This window comes from Dasypus novemcinctus, chromosome 14, assembly GCF_030445035.2.
Source record: "Dasypus novemcinctus isolate mDasNov1 chromosome 14, mDasNov1.1.hap2, whole genome shotgun sequence".
Taxonomy (NCBI): Eukaryota; Metazoa; Chordata; class Mammalia; order Cingulata; family Dasypodidae; genus Dasypus; species Dasypus novemcinctus.
In genome coordinates this window covers 39,420,236-39,440,799 of record NC_080686.1, presented here as the reverse complement: position 1 = coordinate 39,440,799, position 20,564 = coordinate 39,420,236, and the positions used below count along the sequence as shown (strand labels likewise).

Sequence of the window (20,564 nt, the reverse complement as noted above, 5' to 3'; positions counted from 1 at the left end):
ATCAATCCACATAAAATATTGCTTAGATCTCTATGAGGATTCTGAAGAATAATGCAAATACATATTATTACGTTTTTATCAAGGCGATTTAAATCAAGGACTTCTTCTGAAGTGCATTCCTTCAACAGCGCATCATCTTTTGTGAAAATATTATGAGCACTGGTAGGGGAAAGGGGCAGCCGCAGCTCCTGGGGCTCTTTGTTCCCAGCAGGAAGAGGCTCCTTTTGGTGGTCTGAAGGTTAACACCCTCATCTCACCACCCCCATCCTCTACCTGTCAATCTGAATATATGTCACAGCCCATGCACACAGACAAACAGGCTGACCTGGCCAATCCGCCCTGACCTCGGGCAGGCAGAAGATCAAATCTGGTTATTAATATTGAGGACAGTCAAGATGTAATCTTTCAGACACTGGAGAAGCAGGCTAGCAATTATGCAGTAGGCTCTCCCTGTCAATCCAGCAGCATCATGATGCTAAGTGTTACAAGGTTTGTCTGGACCTGAGCGGGAGCTAAAATAAAACTTCTTTTTCCGTTCTGTGAACGCTTTTGACAGAAGTTTGCTCAGGGTCTTCACATGCCCAGCTTATCTGTCCTTTCACTTTCAATTATTTCTGGACTCCTCTTTATAAGAGTTCTTATAAAGTAATCCGTTTGCAGGTTAAAGCAGATATAATTGGAAAAATATTGCCCTTTCAGAGTCATGGAAGATATTTTACAAATGGGATGAAGCAATTTTAATACCCTCATTGTAGTTCAATGTGCATATAATTTTAACCATGAGTTCTCATTCTCTATAATTGTTATTCCCTATAACTTTCTCTCAGAATATATCTGTCACATGGGCTAAAAGGGGGAAATATGAGAAATCATTTAAATGGCCTAGATAAATACAAAATGTGCTTCAGTAAAAAATCTATCACTGTCTCAAACCACTGCTAAAATTAAAAAGGGGACTTAAATCTAATATTCCTTCCATAATTTATGCTATCAAATTTCCATATTTGCAGGCTACAGGCCTCTTGATAGGATAGTTATGCATCCTCCATGATAGTGTCAATATTAACTCCTTGGCTAAAATCTCTGCCATAGGAGTATCAATATTGCTTGTACAATTTTATTTTGAAAATAAGCATTAACTTTTTATTCATCTACAGATTCAAAACAACACAACTGCAGAAATCACACTTCTTGAAATCCTGAGGATTCTCTCTACACTACAAATTCAAGCAAAGCAGCGAAAGCGCGCTTTTTCTTTGAAATAAGGATATCCTCTTTTGATTCTTGTTGACTGCAAATCATCAAAAAAGTTTTTTTCTTTGAAATGTTTCTGGCCTAATGTATCATAATGAGATATTTTTTGCATAATGAACTATTCATTTGCACTCTCTCTGTTGGCACACCCGAAGCTTTCACACCACAGGCGTGCAGACTTGATATGATACAGAGAATTATGCCACAATGAACTATCTCACTCCTTGAAACTCTTGATTTTGTATATCAGTTGCTTTCTCAAGCAATGCAAATCCACTAATGCTTTAATCTGTGACACTTCTAACTGGTATGAACTGATTATGACTATGAAGTATCCCTGCATTTGTACTGGCACAGGAGAATGCTGTGTCTATCCTAGTAGAGTAAAACCCTTTAGGCATACAAACCTACAATACTATAGTACGCATTTTACTTAAGCACAAACCTAAAAATTTTATCACACACTTATGTGTGCACAGTGTATATTATCCTAATGTGACCAAAATGCTCAGGGCACACCCCAAGCAAAGCAAGAAACCTCTATCTATCCTACGTGTCACTTGGGTTCAAATAACTCATCAAGCCAATCAAATTACTAGCAAAATCTTGAAACACTTAGCTTGATTTTTTTAAATCAAACCACCCAGTTATTTTATTAATCTAACACTTTCTATCTTGGGGAAAGGTGATTAGTTTTGTTTTGGACTTTCATGGACCACACAGTCCATTGCCAGTGGGACCTGGAAAGAGTTCTGCATTGGCATTTTACAGTAGATACACATTTTAAAACCTAGCTTAGAGTCAGCACAGAAATTATTTCAAGTTTTCTTTAGGGGAGGAAATTCTATATAGAATAGATAAAGGTCTAGTTTTTAAGTTGCAAGTATCTTTTCCTGAGTGATGTGCTAAGACAGTGTAGATTCTGTTGCTCATGAGACTGGACACCAGGTGAACATACAGGAGTCTCTTTCATAAACAACATAAAAAGTATATATATATACATATTGATATCCACATTCACACAGTCATTTCTATCCATACTTACAGAGAGAGGGACAGAGAGAATACATGTTGAGAGGAAGTAAAATTCCAAAAACAAAACTCAGAATCTGCCTTCCTAGAATAGCAAGAAAGTGAAAAATTGCAGCATCATTACAGTGAGCTACAAATGAGCATGCAGCCCAGCAGGCCTGTGGAAGTTAGCTCTCTTGAGACCCATAAGACTCCTGTTCAGAAAATAGGCTATATATCTGCTGCCTGGGGCTATCTTCACATACCAGGAAAGTGGATTTCTGAGACCATGATGAGGCAAAGCATGCTTCCACAAACTCACCAAAAAGATATTCCCACAAAATTCAATCCAGAGGCCTTAGATTTTTTTTTCAAATACTGGACTCAAAATGCGGTTTCTTGGCCTGACGGCACACTGAAGGACCAGCCTTCCAACAAAAGAATAGCTGTTTTATACCTAAAGGATTTCTGTGCAAAGGCCTGCCGCTTTTCCTACTGAAATGGGTTTGTTTGTGTTTTTGGGCGGGGGGGCATATATCAAAACATGTCAGCCTCTTGTTCTTAGGGGCAGGACAACCGCCAAGTTAGAGGGTGATGCTTTCAATGACTTACGTGGACATAGCCTTGGCCACCCTAGCAAAGTCCTAGGCTGTGCAATGAGAGGTTTCATGGGGAAGAGAAGACAAGAGTTTCTGCTTCTGAACATGGAAGGACAAGATGCTTAATGGAGCACAGCTCAATGCAGCCACCCCATTTACTATACGCTCAAGAAGCCTTTAGATCTACAAGTGGTCTTCAAAACCTTCTGGTCCTGGGGTCCCCAAATTTGGCTGATATCACGATCATCTTAAATAAAGGGATTCCTGGGAATCAACCCCAGGGATTATTATGAGGTCTGCTTAGTTTGTGATCTTGGAAGCCGTATGTTTTGAAAACTCCAGCAGAGAGTCTAATGGTCAGCTTCATCTCATCTAACTTTCCATATTATATTCTGTACAAATTTCTTAACTAGATATACAGCCACTTGTAGAATGCCTCTCATATAAGCAGTTCATGACTGCAAAAAAAGTTTGAAAGTGCTTGCTCTGGTAAAAATCCCAGGGGTAAATGCCTTTTTTCTAGATGTACAATCCATTCAGTTCAGCCCCGAGCTATCTTTCTGAATACTTCAATATAGGGTCTCACTCAAATTTTTTACTTTTCTCCAAGATTAGAGAAAGGGATTGATTCATACAAATCTTAATGTACTAAAGACACAAATAAGTGGTCCAAGTCAAACACTACTATCACATACTTAAAACAATCAATAAACTATTTTTGTTGAATTGTTTACTATGTGATTAATGTGTTTAATGCTGGTCTCCTCCCCTAAATCATAAACTCCATCAGAGCAAGGCTATGTCTGGGTTGTTTGATGCTCTACTCTCGTCCCCTAGCACAGTGCCTGACAGAGTAAGGTCTCAATAAATGAATAAATGAAATCAAAGAAGTAAACAAAGCACAGGGGATATAGGTCAGTTATTTACATATTTATGATTTTTATCCCACTTCCTGATTACAAGAAAGATTACATAAACATATATTGGTGGATTAAGCAAAACAAGTGGGAAACCAGGAACCTGATGTATATGTTTTAACACATCAGTAATTTAGGATAAGACACTGTTAAAACTCAACATAAATTCAATTCTGTGAACCATAGAACTGATAAACAACCAAATCTCAAAGACTGCTAAATTAATGCTCATTTTCTCACCCTAATTGTACCTCCAGTCCCATTCTATAGATGAAAATATTGAGAAAACAGTCTAAAGGTAAAACAGAATTAATGCCATTTACAGAAGATTTAAATGTTCATTTTTTTTTCGCTGTGAGCTCCACTTACAACAACTACTCATTTGCAAATTCACACTCGGCAGACTTGAAAACTGGTATTTAAAAGTGTAATTCATGACTCTTTTTCTGTGGGCAAACTTCTAAGAAAGAACAAATATTGAAGTTAAAGTACATAAAAGGGATACACAAATAGTTATTTTCTATGAACTATTTTTAGCTCTTTTCAGGTTGATGAGTATGACTGCATTCCTCTTCAAAGGAAATTTTGACTGAAAGCCAATTGGAAAGATAAGGTTGAGAAAGGCTTTTCAGGAATGACAAGTCCTAATATAATAGTGTAACCAAGTACACTTACAGAATTAAAAAGGAAAGTGTGTTACCAATAATAAAAAAAGAAGTTATCACCAATACAATGCCAATAGTAGATGTGCTGACAAGACACGAGTAATATTTTCCACATATAAGAAAAGCTTTCATCTCAGAATACTTTTTTCAAAGCTATTTTTGGACCCTAATTAAGATCTACAGAATTCAGTGGAGTGTTTCTCCCCCATTCACTAATATATTAACTAAGGCACAAAAATGCTTTCCAAAAGCCATGTGAAGAGTGAGTCAGTTGAACATCTTGAGGCAGAAAATGCCTAACATTTAGTCTTTTAAATTTTTCTTGAGTTACAGAGAGATCTATGACATTGGATGTGCATATCTTTCATTGCCTCTTTCTGAGGCATCCCCTCACACACTCCCCCCACACCGCAGTCCCAATATATTAATAACGAGAGGGTATCAAAAATTGATACCCACTTGTCAACACTCACTATGTTCATCAAGTGTTCATAAATGCTGTACTAGGCAGTCCATCTTTCTGCTACACTGGCTCTCAAACTCAGCAAAGTAGCTGTAGACAATCTTTTAGCATGAGACAATACGGGAGATTACCAGGCTTTCTCGCACAATCTCTCCTTAAGTTTTGGTCAAGATAAAACAAAAAGAAGAAGTTGTGCAATAGCAATGTTCTAACAGTTCTGACAGTAGGAACATTGGCAGCCCTATGCCTGATCTCACCCTACTCATATCACTGGGCTTTATGAAGACCAGTAAGTACCTGGAAAATGAAAATTTCAAGGATATCATAATTTTTTAATAAAATAAGGTTATGCCTGAAACAGCTACACACTTTATTTCTGATTAATAGATCAGATCTTAATAACAGGTATATTTTTACTTTTATACCTACAGAACAGGAAAAAACATCCTTCCAATAACCAATAAAAGCACTAAGTAATATTTCAGTTTATTTATATACTTATTAGTATATAAACATGCAAACTCATAAATTCACAAACATATACATAGGTGAGAAGGTGGGGCTGAGAGAGAGAAGACTTCAATTATCCTATTACTGTGAATATTTTTCAACATTACAATAATAGCTTTACTGGTATAGAAATATATATGCATTCTTTACCAACGTTCTGCAAGGCAGGAATCTAATTTTTCTTCCCAAATACCAGTGAAAATCCAAATATTAACTCTCTAGATGACACAAAGGAGTAAACACTGCTAAGATGTGCTATATAAAGTACTAAAAATGTCACTACAAACTTCAGGAAGGCTGTTATCAGGGACAACCCACAAGGGAAAATAAGCAAAGAGAAAAAGCATAATATATTTTCTTCTAAAAACTGCTGAGCTTCTTGAGGACAAGAACTGCATCACATTCACCTTTATGTCTGTCCTATTCACCTTTAGGGTCCATCACAGTGAGTTTTTAAAAAATGAGGGTAAATAAGATTTGTGTATTTTCAGAATCACAGTCAAACAAAATGCATTTCAATAAATTTAAGCTATCATAAAATTTAACTATTTTTAATTCTTACAATTATGGGAAATTCAGGTTTTAGATATTTTTCAAAGAATACAGTCTGAATCAAAGAAATGGTTTACAATCTGATGTAAAAAAATAAAATAAAATTTACATATTATCTGAGAATTGAAGACAGTTTTCTATATAAACAGCTTATAAAAACAGGGAGTTACTGAATACTTCTCTTTCTATTCATACACGTTTGTGTATATATATGTTTGTGTATATACACATATGCCTTATTACAGTATCAGAAATGAAAGAGGGGTCATCACTACAGATCCTTCAGATATTACAAATATAAGGAAAAACTAGAACCAATATTTAGTAGTGTGTTGTCATTAATTTGCTATGGTTTAGGCTTTTATATGTCATTGACTAGCAAAGGCACATTTTTAGTAAATAAAAGCCAGTTATAATTTCAATTAAAGACTGAATCACCAGAGATGATGAAAGATTTGAAATATATAAAAGATACTATTAGCATTTATTCAAAATGTATTAGTATTTATGTAGCATATAACTATTTAGCATCTACTATGTATCAGGTCAAGTTACTTGAACTCTTTCCCATAGTCAATAGGGAGCCATTAAAGGATTTACACAAATGAGTAATAGTGAGATTTTTGTTTTAGATAGTTAATTCAGATGGCATTAAGAAGAATGGAATTTTAAGGCATAAAGCAGAAAACAAGGGAACTTTAGCTAATCTGTGATATTGGATTCATGGAAGGTAGGGAGAGAGCATTAAAGGAAGGGGAGGAATCAAAAATGATGCCTAGATTTCCTTCAGTAACTTGGAAGATAATATTGTGACCCAAGGAAATAGGGAATATAAAAGGAAGATCAGATATAGTTAAGTTCAGGTAAGGATATGTGGAGTTTCAGATGCCTATGAAACACCAATACCAAGTTGACTATATAAGCATAAAATTCAGACCTTCAGGGATCTGACTAGAAATAGCAATTTCACCAAAGAAATCAGGAAAATGGATGAAATAATCAAGGAACCATGTGAAGAATGAGAAAAGCTTGCCAAGATGGAATCTAGAAACATACCATCTTTTAAAGGGTACACAGAAAAAAAGGAGCCTAAAGATCAGAGAGAAAGGAAAAGTGGCTTACAATACCAATGCAATAGGCAACTTGGACAGTATAAATCCAGAACAGGAGTTGTTGGTTAAAAGTTATAATTTCATTAATGTGTGCAACTGCCATAAAATAATGGAGCAAGAGCCAAAATAGAGTGGGCTGAGGGACAAACAGAAAGTGAGGAAGTGGGGATGAAGAGCATTTGGATGAAAAGGAAAAGAGAGATTATATGGCAGCAAGACAGTCATATGCTAGCAAAGAAAAGAGGTGTTTTGCTTTAAAAATGGGAGAACATTTAGAGTGCTTATACTACAAAATTTATAGATTGAAGAAAAAGTCACTAACAATACTTAGCCAACATTTATTGTGCTCTTACTAGGTGTAGGTTGCAGATAATGTGCTAAGTTCTTTAAATATATTTAAATATATCAACCCAGTTAATCCTTAAAACCACCCTTTTTGTAAACAATATTATTATCCTCATTTTGAAAATAAGGAAACTGAGGCAGTGAAAGCGTACTTAATTTTTCCAAGGTCACATGACTGGTAATAGTGACTGAGTTGGGATTTGAATTCAGACTGTCTGAATTGCACTGTCCACAATATTAAACAAAACACTTTACTACAGTGAAGATGCTGCATTCAGAGGAGATGTCTGAAAAGGAAGGGCTTGCAGGAAGCAGAAAGGGCTGGAAATACGGGTGTAACTGTCAGAGCTGCTATTTGAGAAGAGGCCTAAAAGAGGAGAAAAAGAAGTAATGATAAGATAAAGATTTCGAAGTTTTTTTTGAGGGAGGTGGGAGTGTGAGGGATGGTAAATTAGAAAATTACTCAATAATATTAACTTTCTCATTGAACTAATCAGCCAGAGTGAAAGAGAAGAAAGTAAGGGGCAACAGAGGAGTGACAAAAATTTGAAATATCCTTTAAAATGAAAACCGAAAAGGAGCTGACCAGGTACAAGATAAGAATAGATAGTAGTTATTGTTCAGTTAATACCAGCAATTGCACTCGTAAGAGAAATGAAAACTTACATTCATACAAAAACCTGTGCACAAATATTCATAACCATCATAATTCATAATAGCTAAAAGGTAGAAACAATTCAAATTGTCCATCACTGATGAAGGGAAAAATACAATGTGGTACATCCATACAGCAGAATACTATTTGGCAGTAAAGAGAAAGGAAATACTGCCAAATGCTACAGCATAAATGAACATTGAAAACATTATACTCAGGGAAATAAGTCAGTCACAAAAGGCCATATATTGTATGATTCCACTGATATGAAGTATCCAGAAGTGGCAAATCTGTAAAGATGGAAAGTAAATTAGTGGTTGCCTCCAGCTGGGGGAGATAGGAGACCTGGGGATCAGAGTGATGGCCAAATTATACAGCATTTCTTTTGGGGGTGATGAAAATGTTTTAAGGTTGACTGTGGTGATGGTTGTACTACTCTAAAAATCCTAAAAACCACTTAATTGTATATTTTAAATGGGTGAATTTTATGGTATGCAAATTATATCACAAAAAAAAGCTGCCACAGGAAAAAAAAAAAAAAAGAGGCAGAATACCAAGGCCTCAATATTCACTGCATTGTCAAAATTGTAGATTTTGTAGAATATAACTTCAGTTCTTTGATTTTATAATTTAGAATTGCTTTCTTCAAATTTTCAGTCACATTTTCCTACACAACTTTATGATTAAATGTTGAAACTGCCATCTTGCTTCATCATTTTTCCCATTATGGACATCCAACAGACGATCAATTTAAGAAGATATTTGTTCTGGTTATTTAAATCCCTGAATTTCAAGAATACCTCTAAGTCTAATCATCTCTTGGCATCTGCTGTGACTTTTAAGACCAAAGCAGAGAATCAATTAGGAAGACATTAATTTAAGAAAATCTCTGCTTTAAAAAATTCTTCTTAAAACATTTACTGCTAAGTTTTTTGTAAAGGGTTACCTGCTGAAAGGATGGGCTCAGTATCTGCCTTTTGTAAGGGGAAAAAAAAAATTTTAATGTGCTCCCACAATTAGGGAGGCCCTTTGGTTTTTAGGGTACCTATTACTTTTATCAAATCAGATCCCAGAATTTTTTATTAGTTATGTACATACAGAACTGATTGCAGTGCTTGTTACAACTTTTGTACACCATCATCAAAGGTTTCTTTTCTCTAGGGACTAAGAACATTTAAAATATACAGGAAAGGATTTCCACTATCTACTTTTTTTCCCATTTTTAAAAATTTATTTTAATGTTACATTCAAAAAATACGAGGTCCCCATATACCCCCAACCCCCCTCACCCCACTTCTCCCATAACCACAACCTCCTCCATCATCATGGGACGTTAATTGCGCTTGGTTAATACATCTCTGAGAACTGCTGTACCACGTGGTCAATGGTCCACATTATAGTTTACACTCTCCCCCAGTCCACCCAGTGGGCCATGGGAGGACATACAATGTCTAGTAACTGTCCCTGCAGCACCACCCAGGACAACTCCAAGTCCTAAAAATGCTATCTACTTTTAAAGCAAAATAAGTGTACATGAATGATTAACCCATAGTGTTCATCCTCACACACTTCTCTTCCCTCTCCCTCTGTCTTTCTCTGCCCGTCCTCACTTTCTCACATCACACATATGCACACGTGCACACACCCAAGGGTTTGGTCAAAATAAGCTAAGTAGGTCTCTCTAGATACGTAGCAGAAACATCATCAGGGCACTGGCATTTTGTCTTTTCAATTACCTAACACATCCACTATGAATATAATCACGTTCTTCTAAATTCATTGAAAAAGAATTCAGTTGTTCATTTTTTGGAAAAAATTTTAATAGATATTAAAACAGGCTATAGGAATTTATAAGTAAGTATGCCTGACTGCCTATTTTGAAAACTACATCTAAATAAATGTTGACCAAAATAAGGAATTATGTAATTAGGAAGACATTTTTTGCATTTATGACTTAAGAGAGTATTTGTTAAAAACTATATAATTCAACATAAAGCCCTTCTTAGTTTTTCTCGTATTTAGGGAATTAAGGGAGACACTGACTGTATTCTTCCTAAAAAGAAGTTATTTTTGAATTCCCCTTGCACCTATTTTCAAAGAACTTGGAGAGTATTTTCTCAGGGAATGCTGATCATGGAAAAACTTGGTACAGTTGTTATATACAAACATGATTTTGTTAAAGTACTGAATTTGCAAATAAAAACAATAAACCCACATTTGCTTTTAGCCATTTTATACATTATTAAGAGGACGTTTAAAGTGATATTTAGCATCAAGTAGTCAAAATGAGAGGGTTTTCTCCCTCCTGAAGCAGTACATAAATTCAGATAAAATAATTCTAATTTAAAAAGTCAATGGTTACTCTGAAAGGTATATTCTAGTGTTTAAATAATTCCCCAATTTAATAAGTTAATCTTTTCTAAAAATAGCATATTTATTTGGTGTAAAAATTAGGAATTGTTCTCCCTTCCACCTCCGATGCCGCATACTCTGTTACTTAGTGGTAGATGCTGAAATCATGTTGAGTTTAAAGGTGATGCCTTGTAAATTGACTCTCTTTCAGGGGTGATGGCAATTAGACTTGCTACCTGATTTCCTGCCATGCAACAATGAATGATTTTATGCCTTAAGGACATATACAAGTTTTATGCTCAGGCCTGCCAATTGGATAGTTAGGAATATTTAAAGTCTTTGAAAAATACTGCCCATTATGGATATCGAAATATCCTTAAACCTTTTACACACACCAACTATAGATATCGGGAGCTTTTCTACTACTAACAAATCATGGCATTTCAAAACAAAGGCTATTCTTACTTTTCAATATAAAAGCAATTTCATTAATGAATGTCATCATCTGAGGTGGTGTCAGTGATGGGTAATTTTGTACAGGATCTTGTAATCGGATTCAGGAAAGCAAGATTTCCCCAAGCATCTCTAAGTTCAGTCAATGTAAAAATAGTTCTACCAAGATTTGGGGTTTCACATTGGAGTTATCAGTAAAATTTTAAGGGACGACAAAGAGGAAGGGAGTGCATTAGGAACATACGGTGAAAAAAAAAAAAAAAGGAAAGAATAAAAACAGTAATAATAATTCAAAAAAAACTGGAAAGACTTTTTTCTTAAATTTTAATAAGTATCAAGCGAATAGAACTTTGTCCAGTAGTTATAAGGATTCAGGGAAAGGAAAAAAGAAAGAGACTCAAGTTATGGGCAGAGAGTAGATTGTGCTTTAGTTGTTCAGGTGTAGTAAGTTAAATGCTTAGGGAGGCACATTCCTTCTTTCAGGTCAGTGGGGTACCATTTTTAGTACATTACTGCTAAAGTACCCTGGTGACCTGAATGAATTAATGTGGCTTCCAAAGGTGCTTAACTTGCAAGCTCTGAGAGCTCAGGCACAAGAAGTGATAAATATTCTATTAGTCCTCTCTACTCAATATGCCAAACACCCAAAAATGCCAGTAGAAGGAAGTTTTTTTAAGTGAAAGAATTCTATTGTACAGGGAATGTACAGGTAACAATTTTAACCAGCAGTTTCTCCTTCCTGCGTTTAGACGAACCAATAAATTTGTCATTCTATAAAGCTGCACTCATATGCACAAACCCAAGGTAAACTGGCCAGCTCGCAGGTTGCTGTGCACCTCCAATATTCTTTAAGGAAATCTACTGTCTTGAAGGAATAAACATGGGCTTCAAAATGATTAGGCTCTAGACAAAGTTTGTCTTCGAGGCCCCCTACCTTTCTCTTCCTTTCACATTCCCTGCTCATTCTATCCTCAAAAGTAACAAAAGTTTTCTTAATTAATAAAATCTAATTATGCAGGTCAGAATATGGGTTGGGAAGATGTCAGTTTTTAAATTCCAGCACAGGCTTTCATTATCTGAGAGGCTTTGAGCAAGGTGTTTCTCTCAATCTCAGTTTCCCAAATATAAAAATGGGAATAACAAAGAACTCTTTGCAAGAGTAAAATGAGATCATACACATAAAGACTTTAAGTATTATGATTATTATCAGCACATGTTCTTTCTTCAAAAAGTAGCAGCATTTTAAAGTCAACGACCAATGTTTTCACTGTTGACAGGCTATTGGGCATTAGAGAGGTTATTTTGGGTGAAGGTGTTCCTAATGTCCCGTAAATCATATACAGATAATCAATTGCCAACTCTATCTATACCTGAGGCTCTTCTTGCCACAGGACCCATAATCACATACTAAAAATCAATAGTTTAAAATTTTAAAAGCTTTTCTCCCAAACTGGAGGTAGCCAATACAGTTGTATCTATCATTACCTCATTTCTTCTCACCCTCAGCTCTTCCTTCCACTAATTTCATCAGCAGACACCCAGAGACAAAAAATTCTTCAACCCTAACTAACAGTTCTCTGCCATTACTCCTTAAACAAAGCTAGGGAAAATACAACCCTAACACCTATTCTTTAAGCAATAAGGAGAGAAAAGTTGGGATAGAGTTGGGAGCTTTCGGTCATTTGTTAGTTGTCATAATTACTTCTAATAGGTTCTTATAAAGGGGTTCACTTTATAAGAAATGTATGTTCCATGCTATCTAATATTTCCAAAGAGAGAAAGGCTTCAAGAAAATCTAAATCAATAGAGTATGATCTCAATAATATTTTATATTTATATATGTATGTTTAATATACAAAAGCATTATATTCATGACCACAAAGTTAATTTTCCTTAAGGATAAGAAAAACAGAATATCAACCAAAAATAATAATGCCAAATGGAATAAAATGCCATCACACAAATGTTATTATCTGTGGTAATAACAGAACCAGTTGTTATAATTACATATCTTTAAGTAGAACTTCAACTGACAGTATTGCAAACTGAACTTAGACTCCCAAAAAATCATACTAAATTAGCATTCTGCTATATAGAAGGATCGATCAAAGATGTTATTTGATCCATTCTACATTCTTTATTAAGTGGTTTTCTTCTTCATTATCTGGAATTGTATCAGAAGCATCCTTCTCCTGGATGAGTAACAACATAAGTATTCCAACTAATAGAAATGCCCCATCCTGCCCTCAAGTTGACACCTTAACCCTTTCTTAAACTGATCAATTAAATATTTCTATGTAATAGGGCAGTAAGAGTAAGCCAAGATATACAAACGACATCATTCTACATCAAATGACCAATTCACACACTCAGCCCTTTACGCAATGATTGTTGGAAGACCATGGAGACTTTCAATAGCTAGATACATGGATTCAACTCTTAACCTTAGTTCCCTGACAGCTAACCACCAAGTCTAACCCATAAATGTGGTGAGCAGAGTTAGGAAGCATCATTTTAGAACAGTCATTGCCCTTGAGCAACAATTAGGAGATGGCTTAGATACCACCACATTCATGGGAGTAAGTGGACACAGTGGCTGGCTCAATTATGCTTGCTTTATCTAGAGTGTGACAAAAATCCCACAAACACAGTCATTTCAAAACCTGGCACATAGTAAGTGTTCAGTAAATGTGTCTGTGTTTATTGGAGTTAAAGATCATGAGGTCATTCAGATATTCTGCAAGTAGTTTTGCAACCACAGAACTCAGCCTAGTTATATAATCTGTGAAACCATTTCCTCATGGGTTTTAGGCGACTGTGCCATCATTAGAGTTCTTCACTTTTTGAACGAATCATATCACTCTCAGGTCTCTTGAAATATACTGATAATTCAGATAAAAGTGCCTTTTAAGTCTTGAATAATCTGAATAATGAACAAATCTCTACATCTAATTGAATTCAGCCTGAGCATAGGCTGACTCAAAGCAAACTTGGTGAAGCATTTCCAGTAGAACTCTGGCAGGCCAGATGTTCTGGAAGCAGAGCCGTGGTCATTATGAACATACCAGCTCCTCCTACCCCACCCGAGCCCAAAACCCTTTCAGCAGCACGCGGCCTGGTTAACATATGACTCTGGCTGCATAACTGCATGGCATCCCAGCACCTATTTTAAACATTTCAGCAATTTTAAACACGCTCCACTGACAGGGAAGATTAAATCGAAGCCAAAGAAACACGCAGGGAGAGCACGTTAATTATCAGATAACACCTTCATCTGTAATAAGTAAATGACCTCAGGTGGGTGACGTATAAGCACTTTACTACTTTTGGTTAAAACAGACCTATATTTCATGTGAGACAGAATGGACACAAGTTACACAAAAAAATATAACACAAATCGGAAAGTGCAAGCCAGTGAGTCCCTGAAGTGAATGGTAGTGCCAAACTGTCGACTGAGTTTCCAGTGTGTGGAATGAGTGTGTATGTGTGTTGTATGTTTGTTTGTGGGAGTGGGTATGGGTGCAAGTGTGTCTGTTTGGAAGGAGATAGATGAGGACAGCTCTTAGCAAGGGCACACTGGGAATGTTTCTCTTCTCAGTTCCCTGGCTTTACCTAACACCCATCCCTGGCATAATCACCACTACCTACTTACTCCTACTCCCTTTACCCTCACAAATACCCTGGGAGAAGCTTAAAAGCCATTTAAACTTTTGGATATACTACTCTACGTTTATAAAAAGGTTCTACTTGACTTTTTTTTTTTTAAGGAGGTACCAGGGATTGAACCCAGGATCTCATACCTGAGAAGCAGAGGCTCAACCACTGAGCTATGTCTGCTCCCCTTCTTTTTCCCTAGTTAAAGGAATGCTAGCTTTTGGGGGGGATAAGATGGGTAATTTTGAAACAGAGAGTATTTTTATGGATATATGTGGTATAAAATAGCAAGGATATCAGAAATAGCATTATTAGTGTGTACCCAGCATGTGGGGGAGACAGTAGCACTGGTTGAGGAGAGACATGCAGAAAATAAAATGCGACAGCTCCAATGACATACTTTGCTTTCTTTATATTTTGTCTGGTTTTGGTAATAATTTCACACCCTAAAAATCATTTTGTTTATCATGACATGGATGTAATAAGATGCTAATGCTGAAGATAAAAAATAAAACTTTATTTCTAAGAATTGATACACATATATAATTTCAATAGACAAAATTCTTGGGTCATTTTTTTTCTAGTGGAATATAAAAGGGGTTCTCAACTCACAATGTAATATATTATTTGCTATGTGAATGCAGTGAGAAAGTCCATATTTGTGCTGAAGTAGCCACGTTAAAACATATGGCTGTGCTTCAGCAAACGTGAAGCTTAAAAACAGAAGTAGACATAGTAGATGGGCCGGCCAATTACATTGTGATCTGAAAACATCAGTGATTTATTAGTAGCTATTAGCTAATCAACTCCTCTCTGTTTGATCTGTGTATTCATTAGTTATAAATGGGTATAAATAGTTATAAGTACATGCAAGCATACATTTTTCTACTACAGAGAATGTCTTGTCTATTAATATGAGAGTACAATAGAATACATTCAATTGTGATTATTTTTTAAAAACAAATTCTGCAACGGGCATTAAATTTCACACTGCATTTCAACTCTGAAATAAAAATGAATCTGAAACTAATATAAAAAGTGCAAAAATTTCCATATTCATGTTAATGTTTAGCAACAAAAAAGAATAACTTGTTTATCTCTGAAAACAGCTTTCTTCATATAAACAAATGACTAGAATAAGATTAAGAAAATCCTGTTTTGGTTTCTTAGATACACAACATATTCCAATTTCCCTTTGCACAATGACTTTTATGCAAATGTGCACCACACAATCTCCTGACCTCTTTTACCATCACACCAGGACAATGACAGTTCAATAATTGAAATGGTACATATCTCATATATTTGATTTTTAAATGCAAAGTTAGACTCAGTCCTATTGAAATGAAAATACTTGTGATTCTTTATTAATTCCAAACTGATCATATTATTATTTCTTACTAGTAAAAAAAAAAAAGATAGGTGAATTTAATTATTCCAGTTTTTATTTCCTTTCCCCATACTTTTCCCCATGTGCCTCCTTGCATTCTTGTATTCTCCTCTGTGACCCTCCCCCCCCCAAAATGTGATTTTAGTTCTTAACCCAGATTCTTTCATCCATAACATGGATAATGAGAAAACCCCAAAAATGCTCCTTGGGGAAATGTTACACTAAAAGTTACCTACAACGAAATCCCACGTGTGTTCCTTTGCTCACCATGGAGACAAGCGATTCATTCACTGCTCTCAGCCAATTTGAAATCCAAATATGAAACAGCATTATGGAATTCAGACACTATTCTGCTTCAGTACTAGCAGATGCAGGGGTGAAAAAAAGCTAGTATAATTAAGCTTTTAACTTTGAACCAGCAAAGCTGTGAACACCTCACTTAATACATCTAATATTATAGGAACAGCTGAAGTGCAGGTGTTGCCAGAGGATTTGCATTCCCTGCAGAGGATGATGGTTAGACCAATCAACTGACCAGAAACAGGTTGGCATGTCGAGCCAAGAATAAACTAAACTATAAATCCAAAATATTACCAAAGGCTTTTTTTTTCCTTCTTCAGTTTAAAGGTGTGGTGCTAAGTGGTTTTCACATATCTTTTTACTGTACACTTCAGGAAAAGTCTGGGATCATTTAAGGGTTAAGTCAAAATTCAATTTTTACAAAATGAGGATTGGAAGAAAAGAGGTTTCTTTAATACATCCCTAGTATTCATCATCCAGATATTTATTGAGGACTTATTATGTGAAAATCAAATGATGAATTTCTAGAGGTTGCAAAGGCATGAAATTAGAACATAATCAAATTTAATAAACTGGTGAGCTAAAAACTCTGTTTTGCATAAAGATATATATATATATATATATCTTGCCAGACTGATTGTAGCTATGCATTTAGGATTTATTAACCTTACTTTAAATACAATTCATACATTATTAAGAGAGAAAAGTAAGGACAATCTTCAGATTGATTGTGCAGATTCATTTTATTGTTTTAATTTCCTAAATCAATTTTGCTTCAACATTAAAATTTATGGAGGAGAAAAATAAAACAATGTTTAGTGCTACAGAAAATTTCACTTTAAAAAATTAGTAAGATTTTCTAAACAAAATTCAATTTTTAAAACATCTAAGGAAAGTAACACTGCCAAAAATGAAAACAGCTTTGTTTGTTTTTGCAGTCATCATCGTTTGCAATAGACATAAAGATATTCTTCTTTTTTTTTTTTTTTTTTTTTGAGCCCATATGGAAAGACCATCAACACATTCTGCCTCTGGGTTCTTTGCCAAAATACCATAACCCACAAACCTTCTACCTTAAACATAAAAGGAAAGGTGTTGTTCTGGTCAAATAAAGAAATATTTTTTACTAGCATACATCTAATGTTAAAGCTGCCTAAATCCTGCCAAATACATTAAAAACCACATCTGTAAAACAGATTTTCATTAAATTGATCAAAAGTTAAGCAGCTAGGCAGATGATGCTTTCAAGCTAACCCTTAACTTTTAACCTTTAACCTCCTTAAACTAGAACAAGGACACACACTTTTAGGTAATGCTGCTTCAGTCTTACAACGCAAGAGGGAAAGCAGTCTACTCAAATCGAACTGACGCGTCACCACATTGAGAGTGTTATGAATCAATATGTTGTCAATAACAAGAAAAGCTGTTTTCTCACAGCTCAGTATTTGTCTTATAACTGCTACTTGTCAGTTTTCCTTAAAGTCTGAATAATTCACAATGCAAAATGATGTAAATTAAACTCCTAATGAAAATGAATTTTATATAGGAGATTATTGTCTAGCCATTAACTCAGAAACTATTTTAAGTCTAATTTTAATATTCGAGCTATATTACAAACCATCATTTTTCCAGGCACAGGCCAATTTGTTAGGTTCTCATTTAAAAGCAATTAATGTTACTTATGAACCAATTTTATTTTGCCGACACAAGGCGACCAAGCTTGCTAATATCCTCATTACCGCACTTTCAAATCCTCTATGTCTGACTCATACAGTCTCTGTAAATCATTTGAGAAGTGGCATCCTCAACACGTTGCTACTCTGGAGTATTTTTCTAGTTGCTACTAGAAAAAAATGAATGCCCTTTGGAAGAGAATGCAAAAGAATACAGTTTGATTGTCTAGTACCAGGTTTCAGAAGTCCAAATGTTTCTTTCTTCAGTCTTTCAATTCAAGGTAAATTTGTTCACAGCAATTTTTGGTTTGTTTACTAACCATATTTAAATACTACACCACTAGGACACTTGACTATTTAAGGAATCAGCAAATAGAGAAAAGTAGGGGAAAGTACATTTTTTAATTATTTATTTTTTAAGTAAGTGAACACCCTTTGATTCTGTTTTCTAAAGTTCTAGCTGCTTTAAAGTCCTCTTTATGATCAAGCTTTTTCTCTCTGACAGTTGGTGTACATTGAAAGGCACCATACAACCCTCTCAGCAAAGGAACTTTAAGAGTAAATATAGCACCCAGCAAATCACTCTGCAGATAGGAAGGTGGTCAATACATGCTCACGGAATGAATGGACGGATAAACTTCACAAACACACACACCTACACACACATATGAAGACATTTAAATAATCATTAACCAATGAGATTAAGTAACCGTTCCTGAGAAATAAACAATAACACTCTACCTTTCTTTGGGCTCCCACAGGAGATTAATAAAACAGAAAACTCTGTATATTTATATCTGCTATTCAAAACATGTTAATTTAAAGTGTTAGAAGAGCAGTGTGAATATAAACACACTTCATGAATATTCTATAGAGCTTCCAGGGTCCAGATCTATTATTTATACAAACTTAATCTTTGGTTTTTTTTTTTTCCTCCTAGGTTTTCTGAAAGTTTTAATAGGTCAAGAATCAAAAGGGAAAAAAGGAGACAATTGAATGGTTGTCAGCTGTTTGTTGCTGCAAAACCTAGGAATTATAATACAATTAATCCTTGATATTATATGTTCGATACCATCAAGTAGGAAGCCCTCCATCGTACATTAGGGCCTGGACTCCCTTCAAACTGTGTAACCCAAACCTAATGCTTGCGTTATTGATCCGCAGAGCGCCGATGTCACAGGAACAACACTACAGATTCTCACCCTGAGTCTTTAGGTTTTCAAGCACAGTACATCAATCTAGAATTTGAACTTCACAACGAAACAATCCAAATCAAGAGAACTAGACCAACCCAAATAATTAGCACCTACTCTAGATAGCCATAATCTGCTCGTGTTTGTTGTATGTTTGTAATTTTAAACAGCATTAGAAAAGCCATGGGTATTATAATCACTGGATAACTCCTGATAGTATAGTTATCACTGATTTCTAGTACAAATCAATAGATAACACTTGCAAAATGGATTTTGTAATCATATTTAGAGCTTGTTACAATGACTAATGGTTTGCAATATTTTCTGAATTTTAATATCCTCTAGACAAAAGAAGTTTTTAATAAGTTACCAAGTTATTCATCATAAAAATGAATGTGTTACATTTGTACATGAACCAAGACAATCAAGTCAATCCAGTAAACAAACTACAGAAAATAAATTACCCAGTAGTCGGGGTTTAGGAAAAGTCAAGACAGGGTGTGTAATAAATGGTGCTCATCACTTGCACACATTCATTACATCTGCATAGTGTTTTCCAGTAAATATAAAAATGTATTTGCCATTTTATGAACATGTTTATCTATGCCACACCCTCCAACTTTGAAGGAGAAAAACATTAGTAGCTGGAAAAAGAGTCATAAAGGTAACAACAGATTTTACTTGTGAAGACCCTGTACTGGTGCTTAGGGAGAGTATGTTTATTCATTGTTACCAGAGCATGGAGAAAGAAAAAAAAAAATCTACATTTTGACAGTCCTTGCTTGTCACCAAACAAAAAAGGGTGTATTCACAGGTAGGGCGCTTTTTGATGCTTCTGCTCCCTGTAACCATCAACACGTAGCCAAGAGTGGTGCTATTTTTTTCAAAAGATCAATCAATAAAAGAGGTTTTCAAAGTATTATTTTATACATGAAAACACCCAGGAAAGTTTGTTGTTGTTTTTGTTTTTAACTGCAGGAAACCAGGAAGACAATCGATCCCACAGAGATCGGTGTAAATGGGACCTATGACAAATCTTTCAAATTCTCCAATTCCATGTATCTCAATGCACTTTTAGTAATGTTAATCAGAAACTGTGTATCTCAGCCCTTCATTTTTTTTCCTTTTTTCATAACTTGCAGATCTGTATTCCAAGCTCCAAAATAGTGAATTAATTCCCTTCTCTACTCTGTGCCCACGGAAATGGCTGCCCTGGCTTACCTTGTAGAGCTTCAGGGCCGCCTCGTGCCTGTGATTGGTGGTATGCAGACGTAATTTATCCACACTGTTGGTGTAGTAGTCGCAGGCGTTACATTTTAGGTGAACGGGGTTGCCAATGGCGATGCACTTCAACCTCCACTCATTGCTTTTGCCCCCTTCTTTTATGTGAGCCACCAGTTGATATTTCTGCATATGTTTATCAGTCTTGCAGTGGAGCTGGAAGTTGGCTTTGAGCTGAGTGTTGT

At 35.4% G+C, this 20,564-nt stretch overlaps 1 protein-coding gene across 1 annotated transcript in view; it reads right to left on the bottom strand.

Moving 5' to 3' along the window:
* ZFHX4 (zinc finger homeobox 4) overlaps positions 1-20,564 on the bottom strand; it is a 179,681-nt gene that overhangs the window by 132,603 nt on the left and 26,514 nt on the right. The window contains exon 3 of the mRNA XM_058275665.2: positions 20,320-20,564. This exon is cut by the window's right edge and continues 258 nt beyond it. Coding sequence (XP_058131648.1) covers positions 20,320-20,564 — 245 coding nt within the window. The remainder of the gene's footprint in view (positions 1-20,319) is intronic.